The sequence below is a fragment of the Thermobia domestica genome, chromosome 3 (genome assembly GCF_964235325.1).
Source record: "Thermobia domestica chromosome 3, izTheDome1.hap1.1, whole genome shotgun sequence".
In the NCBI taxonomy this organism is placed as follows: Eukaryota; Metazoa; Arthropoda; class Insecta; order Zygentoma; family Lepismatidae; genus Thermobia; species Thermobia domestica.
Window position 1 is genome coordinate 256,630,943 of NC_137456.1, and position 17,599 is coordinate 256,648,541.

Genomic DNA, 17,599 nt, shown 5'->3' on the forward strand with positions numbered 1-17,599 from the left:
CATGTTTCAATACAAGTATAAAATACGGTTCACAACCATCATATGCGATTTCGATTACATAATATTACACTATCTTAGAAACAAAAGGTTTTGGAGCTCATTTCATGTTCTAATCAGAGGCGGCTCGTGAGGGAAGTTATATCGGTAAAAATAAAGTGTTTTATTGTTTCAAACAAAAGAAGGAAAGTTGCCTAGTGTTCTAATTGTTGAGAGCAAGAATGACAACAGGTAACTTTTTTCACTTAGTTCGAAGCGATAAAACATTAAATTTTACCTATGTGATTTCCCTTACGAGCCACACCTGGTTTCAGTGCAACGTGTAACTTATGGTTCACAACCATAATGTGATTTTGAATACAGAAGTATTACACTATCTTAGAAACAGAAAGGTTTCTGGAACTAATTACATGTTTGAATATAACAAAATATGGTTCACAACCATCTTATGTGTTCTCTACTGCAAAAGTATTATACTATCTTAAAAAAAAAACGGTTATTGGAACTAATTTCATGTTTCAATGTAACATATAAATTATCGTCACCATTATGGAAAGAGGAACGAACATGAAGTGGCAAATAATTATAAAGAGAGTTTATAGTTACAACTTGTACAGTCGTTCGTGGTGTTACTACATACGCATGGAAATGTTCAGAGAAACCAATCGTCTGAAAACTTTTACATAAGATGTAAACTGACTCCATGAAAAGCACAATGTCCTCAATTTGACAAAATATAGGTGTATCTCTCCCACACTTGTAGAATGCATCGTCCAAAAATAGCCACACGTTCTTGCAATATGGTGAAAATTCTAAATTCAAAGTGTATGTAAGTTTGAAAACTAAGTCTACAGCTTTCAACACAGAAGTTGCTGGAATGATATGGTCCTCAATGATTACGAACACTTGCTGTGGACGCACAAGATCTCCTATAACAAGAACAAAGGGCTGGGTTCTCATTCCATTCAAAAGTCTTTCTTCCTTCATGATCCGTTCCAGTCCAGCTCCCACCTACCAAAAAGCGAATAATAAATGTTAGTATTTTTGTAGGTAAATCTATCGTTAGTTTAAGTTAATAACATGAGACAAAATCTGGAATGTTCGATTTTTTTTTTTTTTTTTTTTGCGTGAGGGCATGTTGTGCATGAATTTCTAAAATGTTTTTGATCATAAATTGAACGTAATTAAGGTTATTGCAAACAAATGGAATTCTGTATGGAACATAAGAATTCTTTTTTTTTTTTTTTTTTTTTTTAAGTATCATTACTGTCTGATCTTTTCCATCGTCTGATAATGAATGACAACATTTTAACTTACGGAAATAAAATCGTATTTATTTTGATTTAGGTAAACGTTTCACGTTTATGATCTGAAACAAAAGGACACAGCAATGTTAACAAAATGGTGAAACAAAATTAGAGACGAAACGTAAAGACCCCCCCACCCAAAAAAAAAAGACACGCGGTGGACACTATATTCACAACATGAAGTAATATACAGAAAATTATCAATTTAATGGACACACCTGAAAACTAAAGATCTTTCGTTGGCAGTGGAAGCGTCCAGCTACTGTTGTGGTGTTTTAGTACAAACGCTGTACTACGCAAGGAGCAATAGAAGGGCAAGATGCAATGAATTGAGCAGACGTTCAATGTTGAAAAAATGAAATGAAAAAGAAATCTTTCAGTTTTACATCCCACGGTTATGCCGGTCAGTATAAGAAAGGCTAAAGGAGACGGTGAGTATAAGAAAAGAATGAAATGGTGGAATGAAGAAAGTGGGATGAAACGGGAGAACCCCGAGAAAACCCATGAGCACGGTGTTTGTTCACCACAAAGTCCACACGCCGCGAGCTGGGATCGAACCAGGGAGGTGAACGCTCTACCACTGAGCCACCGCGGCCCTTCATAGTGTTGAAATATGCGACCGTTCCGATTTCCCAAGAGGGCAAACCTTTTTCGCTCCGCTATGTCGTGCAAGCGTAACGAAAGTGGCAAATGTGTGTGTGTGTCTCGAGGCAGAATATCCCAGGTAATGATGGCCTACAAAACTGGATAAACCACATCGGCGAAGAGGAACAGTGGTTAGAAGAAAAACATCAGTGACAGGTACCGGTCCCATCAAGTATTTACGCGGACTATTACTCAGAACCTTTGTACAACTGCGCGGCAAGTGACGAAGGAACTCAAGCAGCCCTTCCTACAGCCTTATCGACAATCACAGTCCGCCATGATTACATTACATGAACATACAAGGTTGGATTTCACTGGCGAAACCATTGATAGAGGACCTAACATTTTAAAACTGCGCCAATGCTGCCGCGAATATACATAGACAGTTGATGACTGGAAACGTATGATATAGTCGGATGAGTCATCGTTTATCTTATTGCAAACTATAGGCTATGTTTATGTCTGGGCCCTCAGAAAAATATGATCCACAGTATCTCCAGCCAATCGTGAAATATGGGAGCAATATGGCTGCATGAAGCTGTGGGTAGCAATATCCTGGTTTTTAGTTGGTCCTGTACTGATGGTTACTGGGTGTGACTATGTCGCCATTTTAGGAGACCACATGCATCCTATAGTCCAAATATTGTTTCCAGGCAATGACACCATATTCCAGGATGATGGTACGCCCATGCACACCTACCCTGGTCCGGCCAATCCCTGAACATAATTGAACATCTGTGGTCAGTTTTGGATACACGAACCCCGCGCAGATTTCTACCTCCATCCTCTTTCACGGAACTGACTGATGTACTGCACGCGAAATGATCTAATACTCCATTGTTTTAATTTATAATCATTAATGTTTAAACCGAAAATGGCGATTTATACCACTTTTGGTTTAAATAGAAAATAATGAACGAACACTGAATTAATGTTTGGGATTCTGAGTCAATTCCCGAAAACCGCTTTTCGATCTCACCGCTTTTGTCCTATAAAAATTAATATTGAAACCGAAGTAGCAGCGAATTTCTGCCATTACTGGTTTCAGTGGAAATATAGGGATTAAGGTGGGTTACTTCCTTGAGACCATGTGTCGGTTTCCGAAAATCGCTTGTCGCTAGCTAACATGGTTTTTGAGTTATACCTATTACTGTTGAAACCAGAAATGTTCGATTTCAATCACTTCTAGTTTAAGCAGAAGGTTGTTCAACGAGGAACCTATTCCTCGGACGCTGAATCGATTCCCGAAAACCGCTTGTCGATAGCTGTTACCGTTTTTGCTCTGATACCTGTTCAGAGGCAAGCAGACAGAGTAACACAGACGTTCTATAAGACTTCCTATATTTATATATACCATAGTTTGGAAGTCAAAATTCGCGGGGAAAGGGGGGGGGGGTCGTAATGCATCTATGATATTTCACTGATTTTAGCTGTTCCTATAGGTAATGATTTGCTACCCTTAAAGAAAATGTAGGCAATATTGGAGTGTGTGTATGTGTGTGTAAATTCACCCCTTTGTTCTAAGCAAATTTAAATCATCATTGGAATCACATAAAGAAAGTACACAGTAACTTTTGTCTAATAAATTTCACTAATGAATTTCTTTCGTCTAATGAATTTAATAAATTTCACTACGTCATCCTGCAAAGGGCCTAGCGGAATAAGCATGTGAAAACTGCCCCCAAGCATATCTGCACCAAATTTACAGTATCGATTAACATTTATGAGAAACTCAGTTTCCAAAAGTTTCGGCCCCCAAGCATTTTTGGAGGGGTGTTAGGAGGGGGGAAGGAATTTTTTTTTTCCTGAACGCCTCAACCGATTTATATAAAGAAAAAAGCTGTTAGGTGTTCTCAACAAGAGAAAAGTCGGAACATATTTTTTTGAAAATTTTTAAGGTTGAAAATTGAAGTCAATTTTTTTTTTTGAAATTTTCAAAAACATTTTTAGGGGAGACTAACTGGGACACCCACAATTTTTTGCCAGTTTTGTCTTGAGAGGGTCCCTAACAACATATATTGTTTTCATTTTGTTTGCAAGTGTACCTCATAGTGAAAAAAAAGGCAAATGTACATAGGTCAGCATCTATGTGGTATACGTATGACACACTGTACACCACTAGGATAATCAATACCTTTGAGTGGGGGGGGGGTGAAGTTGTTATAACATTGGAATCTTATGATAACAAGTATTTACTGAGTATTTCAGCTGGTCGAATGATTTTCGATAAGTAATGATAACGCACATGATAAATAATACACAATAGTAGCAACATATGAGAACAGCAGCCAACAGTTCTGTTCACGAAAACCGAAATTGTTCCCGTAGTGGACGAAAACTTTGATGAGGATTAATTTCTTTTAATTCATTCTTTATTTGATCATATTAAACACACACATACAGTAATACCATCGAAACAAACTAAACACATAGATACAGTATCTATTAACAACAGGCATATTATTAACCAACTGTTACAAAACAAGAACAATTACTAAACAAAGATATATATATATATATATCACAGAACATTGATTATGTGCAAAATTAACATAAAATGCGGGAATGTATAATTTCAGTTGATGTACAGCAGTGGCGTAGCCAAGGGAAGTGCGAACAGGGTCGAGAACCCCCCTTCATTCTCAGAGACCAATTACCATTAAGACAAAAAATACTTGTTACCATAAGATTCCAATGTTATAACAACTTCATCCCCACATTCAAAGGTATTGGTTATCCTAGTGGTGTACAGTGTGTATCATACGTATACCACATACATGCTGACCTATGTATATTTGCCTTTCTTCACTATGAAGTACACTTGCAAACAAAATTAAAACAATATATGTTGTTAGGGACCTTCTCAAGACAAAACTGGCAAAAAATTGTGGGTGCCCCAGTTAGTCTTCCCCTATTTTTTTTTTTAATTTCCAAAACAATCTCGACCAATTTTCAACACCAAAAATTAAAAAAAAATATTTTCGACTTTTCTCTTGTTGAGAACACCTAACGTCTTTTCTTAATGCAAATCGGTTGAGCCGTTCAGGATAAAAAAATAATTATTCCTATTATCCTTCCCCCCTCCTAACACCCCTCCAAAAGCGCGCTTGGGGGCTGAAACTTACTTACAGGTAACGTGAGAATGTCAAAGGAGTCTACATAAAAAATTTCATTAAAATCGGATAAGTTTTACGAGAGTTATCGTGGAGCAGACAGATCGACACTCGAACAGACACATAAAAGCCGATCAAGTCGAATGATGCTACATTCATCTATGGCTTGACATAATTACGAAATGAATTAACGGAATGCATGTTTAGTTATGAAATATTAACCTTGAACTACAATTAAACACTCATTTTAATCGTAAACATTTTGATGGTTTCTTATCATTATCATCTGTACGTGACTCAGAGAATCTTTACTTTGGTTCGTGGACATCGTATAATGGTAAATGTTATTTTCAGTCTTTAGGAAAAACAGCATTACACTTCATTAATAGCAGAATCACCCAATTGAGAGTATTACTCCAATTCACCATCTGGAGGGTTGATGATCTTCCACGTCACACAATGTGGCCTATTAAATAACCTTGGTCCTCATATATGAAATTATTTTATTTAACAGGTAAGCAGAGGCCACACATTATGTGACGCTGCAATGTATCAAAACTTCAACTTGTTTTGTTGGAGAAACACATTCTCTGTTGTGTTTACTTTTATTAACAAAGTCCCCCCCCTATAGACTGAAAGCATTTGCCATAATGTGAATCCACGAACCAGCACAAAAATTATGTAGTTATCGAAGCCTATAACACAAAATTAATACAACAGGTGCTGAGTGTATTTCAAGGTTAGTATTTCATGATATGATAAAGCTTAACATTTTAGCAAAAAGCCTGTATGTTCTTGACTGTTCGCTACTTGGGAATGAACTACAAACTACATTATAATCGTTGATGAATAAGAATTGTACATCATTTCAAGGAAGAAACTAATTTTAACATATGACAACGAAAATAACTTTGTTACTTACAGGTATGGTGTTAATAAAATGCTCCAATGAATCCAAAACTGTTGGACGTTCTTTCACATGTTTTCGTCCCTTTCGTCTGGAAATCACTCCTTGAGGTAGAAGATAGGGTAATAATTTTAGTGCAACGTTCGTTTCTTAAAAGAAAGAAAATAAGGAATGTCAATCTCAGATAGCAAATCTTGCTGTATTTTTTTTTTCTATTTCAACAGACTAGATGTTAGTTCATTTAGAAAAGGTGTACATAAACTTCTGTAACCGCATAGTATTCTATAAACAATTGTTTATGAATATACACCGAAAATAAAGAATACAATACAATACAATATTAATTTGGATCGCCGTAGAACTGATAAATAGAAATCAATAAATAATAAGCCCAACGAAAGATTTCAATTTAAGGTGGCCTTTTAATGGCCACCCAGTACTAATCAATTGGTTTAAACTAAAATATAGAGAGGAGAGGTTCGAAAGGGTATCGCGCAAAGAAGAAAGTTTGAGAAGCAACTGCCAAAATAAATAAACTAAAGTCCTTAAATTTCTCAAAAGCGCAAATGACCAAATTACATCAAAACTAATTCTCCAAATTATATACACTATTCACTAATACACTCAATGTCTTGTCCGAGTACCTACTAGAAACAAAATTGACTATGACGAAATAAAAATACACCTCCAGAGACGGCTATTGAGCTTAACAACACAATATAGTATAGGTGATAGTATATATATTCACCAGCTTAATATTGTACAAAATATTAAGGGTCAAATTTCCAAATCAAATATACAAATGTACATTAACAGCTGTCACGCTTAAATTACTACCTTCTGAACAAAACATTACAGAATGGATAATGTGCTCTATAGGTTTGGATTTACGAAAATCTAGAAGTGTGGAATAAATTTATCTGATTATTTTTTCACAAGTTTATTATTATTATTCAAAATACTAAAATTCACAGTAGTTTCTGTTCATTCTCTCCTCCAATGGAAAGATAAGTTGGCAAACTTCAAAATTCCGGAACAAACCCTAAAGAATTAAATAATGAAAACAAAGCACGAAAAGAATGAAATTAAAAAGGTTTACAATTTCATCGACTAATTTTGATAACTGTTTCGAGATTTGTTGCTACTTCTGCTTCTCAATTTACTGAAATTTGTATTTCTGCATTAAATTCATAGGTACTGTATTAGATGTTATACTGTTCGGCGGAACACTGTTATACTGTTAATGACTAGATACTGGAATTAATGAATTGTTACGTGAAATTGTAGATCATCTTGGAGCTGAAATAACAGAAGAAACCATAATACATGGATTGCCTTCTGTAACACTGCTAATCGCTTTACTGCGATGAGTGTAATACACTGCGAACAACTAAGGAATTTATCAACAGTTGTTAAAAGAATACAATTACTTCCTTAGAAACTGGTGTTAAGCGTTGCTAAATTTTTATGTTTCAGAATTCACTGTAACTGGCTTCATGTATTTCACGGAGAGGATATTTTCGCACTTGAGATGTTCTTTAACCCTATTCTTCATGTTGCCGGCCACATGAAGAAACTCGAAAATCCAGTTTCTAAACATGTTCCTATTGTGTACTACTCATGCCAAAACAATTAAAAATACAAATGGTACTTACTTTCTGTAGTAATATCCGTAGTTCGTCCATACTTCGCAAGGAAATCGGAAGCTACGTCTTCTGCTGCTTTCCGACCACAATTTCGGGCTTGTAAAATTAGCTTGTCCGCAATTAGCCCGAAGTCAAGAGTGAGTGCATTAGATCGTCCACCAAATAAACACTCGAATTCACTATCAACCTGAAGAAGAAAAAAAAAATCATAAACGAACCAAAAGGAAAACAGATATGCAACAACACATACTTAAAAAATACATATAAGAATGCTTAATGAAGCTACTTAAAAATGTTGACACACCATTGAAAGGTATATGAATTGTTTCTCAGTATTCTGAACTTCAGAAAATAAATCACAATCTGTAATCCATTTCTTATAAAATTGGTATGATTTTAAGTGTATATTTGCGTTCGTACTTTGTTATTTTTTAATGAACTCCTCTTACAACAAAACTACTAGATATTTTAAATTTTGACACCATTTATACCATCCTGCGTTTTCCCTTTAAATACTGATAATCACCTATTCTACTCAACGCAATTCATTCTCATTACACAATTTAGGTTTTGGTGTTTAACCGACGCCAAAGGAAATTGCGGGCCATCGAATTGTATGTCAACATTTTAAGGTACAAACGGAAATTATTTCCACATACCACCGCAGGCAGTAATATCCTTGGCCATGCTGCTATTATTTCTTCTGTACATTTATAGGTGTGAAGAATGTTTTCTCTCCTGTAATTGAAAGTGTCCCTCATATAAGTGACAACTGTTTCTAGGGGTGATTCATTTTCTTTCATCCACTGCTGTTTTTGAATGCATTCCACCGCTGGCGTCTCATTGGACTGAATGTTCATGTATGTAGCTACGCTATTCTCTTTTACTTTCCGTGGTATTCCCAGGTCTTCCTTCTCAACAGTCGACAATCGCCGAAACCGGAAGTTCTTCAATCGTTGCTGTATTAATCCTGATGCTGATGTTCCTTTTGTACCAGGACTAAACCATTGTTCCTGAAATAAAAATATATTTCACTGTTCGTCTTATATGACACTTTTCTGGTGAACTTTCTACACATGAATTACAATAATAAATAAATAAAAGCGCCAGTAACATCAACAGTTATAATGCTTTTAAATACTGAGAGGTTGTATTACTTGATTAATACGGTGTTGGACTACTGTTACCTTGAGAGCAATCTTCCCTTTAGAAATTCAGAAATGTCTTCCATTTTACATCACTGTCATCTACCCCGCTTAATTTACTACATTCGATGATCTGTTACACCACTAGCAACGGCCAGATGCAGGCGCTGCGCACGCTCCTCAATGGTACTCCCTTACGTATCTTACATGTTTCAAACTACAGGTGTTTGCATTATTTTGATCAACGTCTATATACCGTTCGTACAAAGTTTAGAACGGAAAAACTCAAAACTCTCCCAGTCAACGTTAAGTTTGTGATAGGCACTATTCTCTTTCTTAGTTTTCTGTGGGTTTCCACTTTCCTCCCACATTCTAAATGCCACTAGTTCTTCATAATCATTCATTTGTCAGTTCATTTTTAAACTTATCAGTTGACATTATACACAGCTGGCTTACCGCGGTGACTCAGTGGTAGAGTGCTCACCTCTGATACGTAGAGCCCCTGCTTTGGTTCCAGTTCCCGCCAAGTGGGTTTTATGGTAGACAAACACCATGTGCGTGGGTTTCCTCCGGGTCTTCCGTTTCTCCCCGCTTTCGTCATTCCACCATTATCATCCACTTCATCATCACCGTCTCCCTTAACCTCGGTACATAATCGTGTACAATCTCAAAAATTATTATCCCACAACGTATTAAAAAATATTTTATATATATACCGACAATACACAGAAACAGTTACAATATAAATTGGTAAAGGTGGTCCTTGAACGTTTGCCTCTCTCTAATCTACAAGTTAACTCCTGCGCTCCTGTTACTGTAGTTAAAGATGTTTTGTGAAGTCGCATGCAAAGTCAACACATTTGAACTTCAAAATAGTTTGAAGAACTCATAATTAATGTTTTTATATGCGGTTCTAAACCAGTGGTTCTCAACGTGGGTGTTACTAATAGCCAGGGAGTGTTCTCGTTTCCAAAGGGAGTTATGAAACAAAGTTCTAATAGTCTATTTAAGATTGCATGACCTATTAGTCTTTTTTTTTCTTCATATTATGCGACAAAAAGCTATTATACATTTTAGTAGGCTTTTTACAAATAATAATAATAATTGAAGCGTTTTATGGTTCCTTAACTGCTTTGCCCTAGTCTTACATTCAGCCTTGTGTATGGGTGAACTGGATTAAGATGACAGGAGCATCAAGACAATCGCATTCACCCAAAGAATGCTACGGTCGAAAATGTTAAGAACCACTATTTTAAACTACAATCATCAATACAAAAGATATATTTTTAATAAGAGCCAAGTGTGATACTCACAAATCCACTGCCACTATTTCCCTTCAATATAGGGAACGATCCTATGATCAATTTTGCAAGATTGGTTTTTTGCTTTGTAGTTGGCTGACAGCCGTATTTCTCAATAAAAGCATCTACTATAACTCGGTTGATACTGTACTTCTCTAGAATATTAATCCCTTGATTATTATCCATCTTCTCAAGCAGATCTGGACATTTCCTTTCCAAAAGTGTTCTTAAGTTTAAATTTAAATCATTGTCTTGCTCCTCAGGGGAATGCGACGGAGTTCGGCTTCCACATGTCGACGTTTCAATACTATTACCCTCATCATCACAAGGAGACGAGAAAACGTCTAAGGTTGAATCTGTGTCTTCGTCTCTCAGTGTTGTAGGTGGTGAAGAACATGATGATGATATCATTTCCTGCCACTTCTTGCGGAATTTTAAGCGAGGACCTGCTTCAGGAATTAATGCTTTAATTGTTTCTTCATCTAACAAATAAAAGCTTTCCTTGTCTATTTTTTCACCTAAAATGAAAACACATACAGTGAGCACAAATGGAAGCTTCGCAACGTAATACACTGCAACTCAAGAGACTGAATCATTAAATTACACCTGTATATCACTAATATTCACAGCTGCTTTTCCCTAGGAAGGTACGGTGGCTACGCGGTTCAGCGATATTTATTACGCGGGTGAAGGTGCATTATTTGCTATATATACAGAGACAGAGAGAACAGATTGTTAAAAAATTAGAATAGCACCACTGCAAGAAACCACTTATTTGATCACAGTGTATCGACAGTAACGCAGTTCACTCTTTCGTCTAACAAATCGTACCAATAACCAAATGCCTTTTTGCATGCATTTCCATCTATCCTCTCCTAACTCCAACATAAATGAATCATTTCCGATTTTAATATTGATCGCCGTAGACCAGAACCAGATAGCCACAAGCGGTTTCTTAGAATGGATTCAAGATCTCAAGAAGAGGTTTCATTTCAGTTTCAACGTCCATTGCCATAGAACAAAAATGGTAACATAGCGAGAAACGGTTTTTATGATCGACTCTGCGTATCACGGAAATATTCCATCCTTACCCGTATCCCTCCACCATAACCGGAAGTGGTAATAGTTTACTACTGTTTCCAATTTAATATTGATCTACACAGAAAATAAATATTAAGAGATAGCTAAAAGTGGATCTTTGAAATAGATTTAGTGTTCTGAGCGTAAGTACGTACCATCTTCTCTTAACCTATATTTAAACGAGAAATGACAGAAAACTCGCTTCAGTTTTAACGTTGGTTGTGAAAACGGCAATAGATAGCATTAAGTAGTTTTCTTCAATCAATTAAGCGTCCAAAGAACATACATTAAGATCGGAAGTAGAAGCACACTACAATTTCCGGTTTCTATATTGCAAAAAATATCATGCCAAACAAACCAAACTCCTTCACCGATGGACACGTGACAGTACTACTTTCTTGTTAAGAAAAATACAAGCGCGAGGAAGATGACAAGGGGTCATGAAATGTAGCGTCAAGTTTTTTCTACATTTGGGTACTTAAGTCAGTGTAATTTTAAGTAAGAAATAATGCTCCCCTTTTGCGTTATTTCTATCCATTAAAATAAACAATGTTATTTCAGACTTTGTTACGAGGAGGTGGGGGGAACCATCTGATATAGGAGTATTTTCATGTTTTTCATTGGTATATTTTTACCCTGATAACTAAAAGTGTATAAGTTTCAAATTCACGGAGGGGATACAATTTCCCATCAGAAATGCTCCTAAAACAAAATGACACATTCAAATGATCACTCGTGAGAAAAACAAGCACCAACCGTACGTGCTGGATGATCAGGAAAACAAAAAATACCCATCATTCTTTCAAACAGGATGTAGGCCCACTTGCTTCAATAGATAGCATGTATGATACACGCAGAAAAAAACTGATTTCATATCAGATCAATTCGTCTATAGGTACGAAGACATTGATATACAAAAAGCGAAAAATGTATAACTGGACAGAGAATCGAATGCGCGTCTCCGGTTTATTGTGCTCACGCGTTAATCACTAAGCTAACCGGTTCGCTTCCAGATCACCCTTACACTTTTTGAAATGAAACCCACAAAAACTGCACCAGGAGCTGCGGTGGCTCAAAGGTAGAGCATTCACCCTGGTGCGTGGGGTCCCTGGTTCGATCCCAGCTCACGCCAAGTGGGCTTTGTGGTGTACATCCACCGTGTGCGTGGGTTTTCTCGGGATTCTCACGTTTCCTCCTCACTTTCTTCATTCCACCATTTCATTCATTCGCATCATCAGTCTCTCTTAGTTCCAGGGCATAATCGTGGAATGCTGAACTGAAAGATTTCATTTTTCAAAAACTGCACCAGAGCCCATGCGTATTATAATCCTATATTCGTTTAGCGGGTACAAGCCTAAAAGATAAAACGGTAGAATCCATTAAGATGTTCATTACACCATGAAACGTGACTCAAAACTTTTAACTTTTTTTTTTTTTTTATTTGTAGATACACTTAAACGAAGAGTGAAGTTTCGGTACCTTATTTACGTAAGAGGAAAGGATATGGGGCAGCTGTCACTCACCTGTCGCGAGAGGTCTATGGTTCGATCTCATGTAAGTCTCTGACAGACAACATTGAATTCCTGGGCTCTCTCGATGTTCTCCAGTTTCCTTCTTTTTTCTACAAACGTAATAATTATTGTCCCATCTGTCCGTTAGCCCAAAGGCAACAATTCCTATTTGAGTGTAACGTCCAACGTTTATGTCCCGATGTTAAATGTTAATAAACAAAGTAGTAAAAATAAAGTGGGAGTGAATGATAGAACCACGGGAAAACCCACCATACACTGTACATCAGAAAGCTCACTTGGCACTCAGCCACCGCGGCCCCGAGATAAGCGTCACTCTAAAGAGTAGGTCCCGTCGCTCATTCCCTCGCTGTTATACACGCCTTTACAAACTAAACGAAACCAAGTTGCCTAATCTATCTGTTTGCCTGAATGCCTATTGTTTCATACAGAAGCCAACGTTAAATTTGATTCAATGTATTAATAACTGCTCGGAAAATTTTTTCGATTACACCTCTAGTTTGCCAGTTGGACTTTTTAATATTTTTGATTATCTAGCCCCTATATACTAAACTTCTAATTTAAATTTCATCATTCATTATTTATATAAACATCATTTGCTTATGAATAATCACATTGGCATTACTAAGGTGGCAGTTTCCCGAAAATATATATATATATATATATATATATATATATATATATATATATTCCGCCGAACTCGATACTGAAACGAAACTCACTGATTCCATCTCAACGCACGTCAAACGGGTGGGTCTCTCTCAGACTTAGAGCTCAATCTTGGAACGTTAAATTAATTAAAAAAAAAAGCAATCTTAAGTTCTACGTCCCACAGTTCTGTAGGGTACGCTAAAGGAGACTATGATAAAAATGAATAAGATAGTGGAATGAAGAAAGTAGGAAGAAGCAGGAGAATCCAGAGGAAACCCACACACACTGTGTTTATCCATCACAAAGCCCACTTACCGTGAGCTGGGATCGAACTTAGGTCCTCACGCACCAAACGTTCTACCACTGAGCTACCGCGGCCCCTACGTTACATTAAGAACAAATATGCACAGTACTATATGCAATGTGCAAATTGACGGAGAATGTCAGGGATTTCCCCCCTGAAAAAACAAAATTATTCCTGGACAAGAAAATTGTTATCCTTGGTATTGATAACTTTTCAAATTCTCAATATATAGTATACGTGAGTGATGACTGGGTGCATATATGGGTGAAATTAATCCCTTCCCTGGGAAAAAATATGTGCAGATTGATTATACGGATCCACATATTTGTAAAATTTATAGAAGATATTTGTATTAATATTTTAATCGAGCAGTATGAAAGTAATCGAAATATGACATGCTCTCACTTGTGAAATATGTATTTACGTGTATATATTAATGAACGTGAAACCTAGTATGCACTCATTCGTCCATAAGGTAAGTAGTGGTAGATTAATGAAGGACAACGTAACGTGCAAGGAATGTAACGAGCAAATTACTTTAACAAAAAAAGTTATCTTTCCATCGTGAAACAATTGTTCTCTAGGGTCCTTGTTCATGTGTATACCCACAATTACTGACGCGCCAGTTCCCTACGGATGCATTCGCGCTCGGTACCCTGCTGTGCTCGTGCTTTGAGTCGGTTACATAGCATTCATCCTTTTAGTGGCCACCTAGCACAGGTAAAATTGTTTTTGCACATGACCTCTTAAACTAAATCTGCACCGGGAATGTAAATGCACACTTCAATGTAACAAGCAAATGAATTTAACAAAAATATATCTTTGCATCGTGAAAGCAGTCGTTTTTCAAAATCCTAATTTACGCGTATATCCACCATCTCTGACGCGCCTGATCCCTACGGACGTATCCCAACGTTACAGCATGGGTTCCCATGCTGTGCTTTTGCCCTGAGTCAGGTAGATAGAACTCGTGCTTTTTAGAGGCACCTAGCACAGGTTTGCTGATGTTTTTGCACGAAATTTCTTAAAGTGAATTTGCACCGAGGAATGCAAGTTCACACGTCATGCTGAAGGTAGAGAAAGCGAATTCAGAGAAAAAGTAGTATATATTTCATGAATCTCTGTATGGATTTGTATAATCAATCTGCACGAAATATTCAATTCGCATACTGACCTGCCTATATGCTACAAATAACGGAGTATGTTTAGTACAAGGGATCAAGAAGCACGTAAAAAACACAAAATTTACAGGAGAAATAAATGATGCAAGTACTTAGACGTAACATAACGTAACCAAATCTAACCCAACCTAAGCTAACCTAAACTAACCTAATATTAGAAGAAATAAGCGAAATTCTATAATTTTTTGGAAAATTATGAGGGATCCCTACACTAATATAACAAACTAAACTAACCTAACCCAGGGGCGTATCCAGGGGGGATTGCCCCCCCAGAAGAGGCATCTTTCTTATTTTATATATATAAATAAAACCCATCCCAAAGTTTGGAGCCCTTAAAAGTAGCAGTATGACAACACGCCGCCCCCCCCCCCCAGAAGTCGGTCCTGGATCCGCCCCTGACCTATCCTATCCTAAACTAACCTAACCTAATCCAAACTAACCTAACCTACTCTAAACTAACCGAATGTGAACAGAAAATACCAAAATTGTAACATTTTTTTAGAGAAAAGAGCTGGACCCCTTCTGCTAAACATAGGCCCAAATAACCTGCATACATTATGTCATTAAAACTATTACTGATACAAAAACAAAAAAAAAAAGGCTCTAATCTATGTTACGTGATCAGTACAAAGCACCTCCGCATTGCAATTCCATAATTATAAATCACAATTTTTTAAACGCTGTTTCTATGTTAACTACACAGATGACATGTGTTCTTTGACTCCGTACATAGCTATTTTGCAACTTATAGCGAAGGGGAAAGGGTGTAAAACATTGACATGTCTCCTCATTCTATTGTAATATAGAAATCAACGTTCCCTACGGGGCTCCAGCCCGCCTTTACTTGTTATTACTGCCTCGTTATTATGTGCATTGAATATTTAGCTTGATAAATGTAGGAGCTAACTTGATTACGAACTTATATGAAAGGAATCAGCATTTTACACCCTAACGACTATACACTGTCGTATGTTTACAAAACACTGAATCACATTCATACCAGAACTTCAGGTAAGTAAACAACGAGCTGTGCATTTTGTAGTTACTTAGTATAATTTATACTTACGTTCGAAAGCTGGCACATATTGTTCTAAGTTGAGTCCAACTAGAACTTCTTCTATGAAGTTCATGTCTGTTTCACACACTTTATCAACTCTTCAGTCTCTTCGCCGCTGTCTTCCTTCTCACATGATGTGATGTGTACCCATACGCCTCTTCAGCCGCATCACCGTACTGCGTACTCATATCCATTCGCATTCTGCTACAACTGAAATCCTTTATCTCGTTTCCTGTATAGTAATTAAACCCTAGCAATATTACTCCCAAGTAAAACATGGTAATATTATTTCGGTAAAATTGTTACCGTTATTTTTCTGCCATCTATTATATTACAAATCACGCACTATTTCATTCTCATTTTTAAGAAATGAGAAAATCTCATAAATGGGAACCTGAAAATTTGCCTTGAGCTCACAAATGAGAACACGTTTCAAAATAATGAGATATTTTGTCTCAAATATGAGTAAAAATTACTTATTTTGTTTTGAACATGCAATTTTCTCATTTCTGAGCAAGGAAATTTTTAAGAGTGTACCTTCCCATTCGTTCATCAGTCTGCTTGAAAAGTAGAAAATACGTAGCTGCTTCCGACGTTAACGAATGTTAACGATTCCGTGAAAACATTCATTTTATTTGAACTTTGCATTCTCCAGCAAAAAGTAAGTTAGTTTATTCTGTCCATCATTTTCTGGGTCCTAAACAAGTCTAGCATGTGACCGAACAGAGGAACAAGCGTAACCGAGCAAATTGCGCGAAAAGGACAATTGAAAAGAATCAACACATGCTACATTCACCAATAACAGATTCTGAGGCATAACGAAGGAAGTGTAAATCTAGATTTTCATGGAAAATCCTAGCCTTGTTCAAGTTGATGTTTGTTCCGTTAAATCACCGCACGTCACAATTATATTTGGTTACTATAAGATCGCAAACGCTTGCTCAGAATCTTCCGTACAGTTGGTTTTAAGATGCTTAATTCATTGCTGGTTCTGTCGATAGATTTCTGAGCACTTTCCTCATTAGTTGCATATACATCCGGGTAATTTTCGTTTAAAAGTGCAACATATATCTTTGAGATTAGAGTACAATTTATAAATTAGGTGTCACACTCTAGTAACTTATTTGCCTTCTCTGTCAATATACGTTCGCAAACATTTTCTCTCATATTATCCCTATTGGGAAATTATGTAATTACGTGACAGTTTTAACAAAAATGGAAATTTTGAATTTATGTTTACACTGGTGAAACTTTTATGTATTTTTGAATATGACTCATGAAGATTGCAACTTGGGAAATCATTCCCATAATAACTTTGTATGTATATATAACACTGTACGAAAATATCATTTTCTGCTGAATTTTCTATGCATACAGTGGATCCATTTGTTACGATCTTAAGCCATTCCGTAACACTTTTCGTGTTCCAAACTGTTCGCAGTCAGAAAGCACAGGGTGACCAGAAAGTTCTTTACAACTACACTTATTTCATCCCTACATTAATAATACTTCATAATACTTGCAGTTATTTCTCCAAAACGTCCGTATGTGCACCTCCATTATCCCTGCACAGATTTATGTCCACACTAAGAAAAAACCGTTCTCCGGACAGCGGTATATTCTACAAATATACGGAATCCTCTTGCTTACTACAGAAATCAGTACGGAGCATACGTTATCCGCATGCTACATAGGCACTGCTCTTAGATGTTACATCATGCTGTTGCAGAATGTCT

At 36.7% G+C, this 17,599-nt stretch overlaps 1 protein-coding gene across 1 annotated transcript; it reads right to left on the reverse strand.

Moving 5' to 3' along the window:
* Positions 1–453: 453 nt before the first annotated feature.
* Positions 454–16,393, reverse strand: LOC145681616 (uncharacterized). Its single transcript, XM_081753235.1, has 4 exons — positions 15,873–16,393; positions 7,625–7,802; positions 5,985–6,118; positions 454–1,008 (listed from the first exon to the last, which is right to left on the reverse strand). The coding sequence occupies exons 1-4, from the start codon at positions 15,888–15,890 to the stop codon at positions 469–471; spliced, it is 870 nt and encodes a 289-aa protein (XP_081609361.1). The 5' UTR covers positions 15,891–16,393; the 3' UTR covers positions 454–468.
* Positions 16,394–17,599: the final 1,206 nt, after the last annotated feature.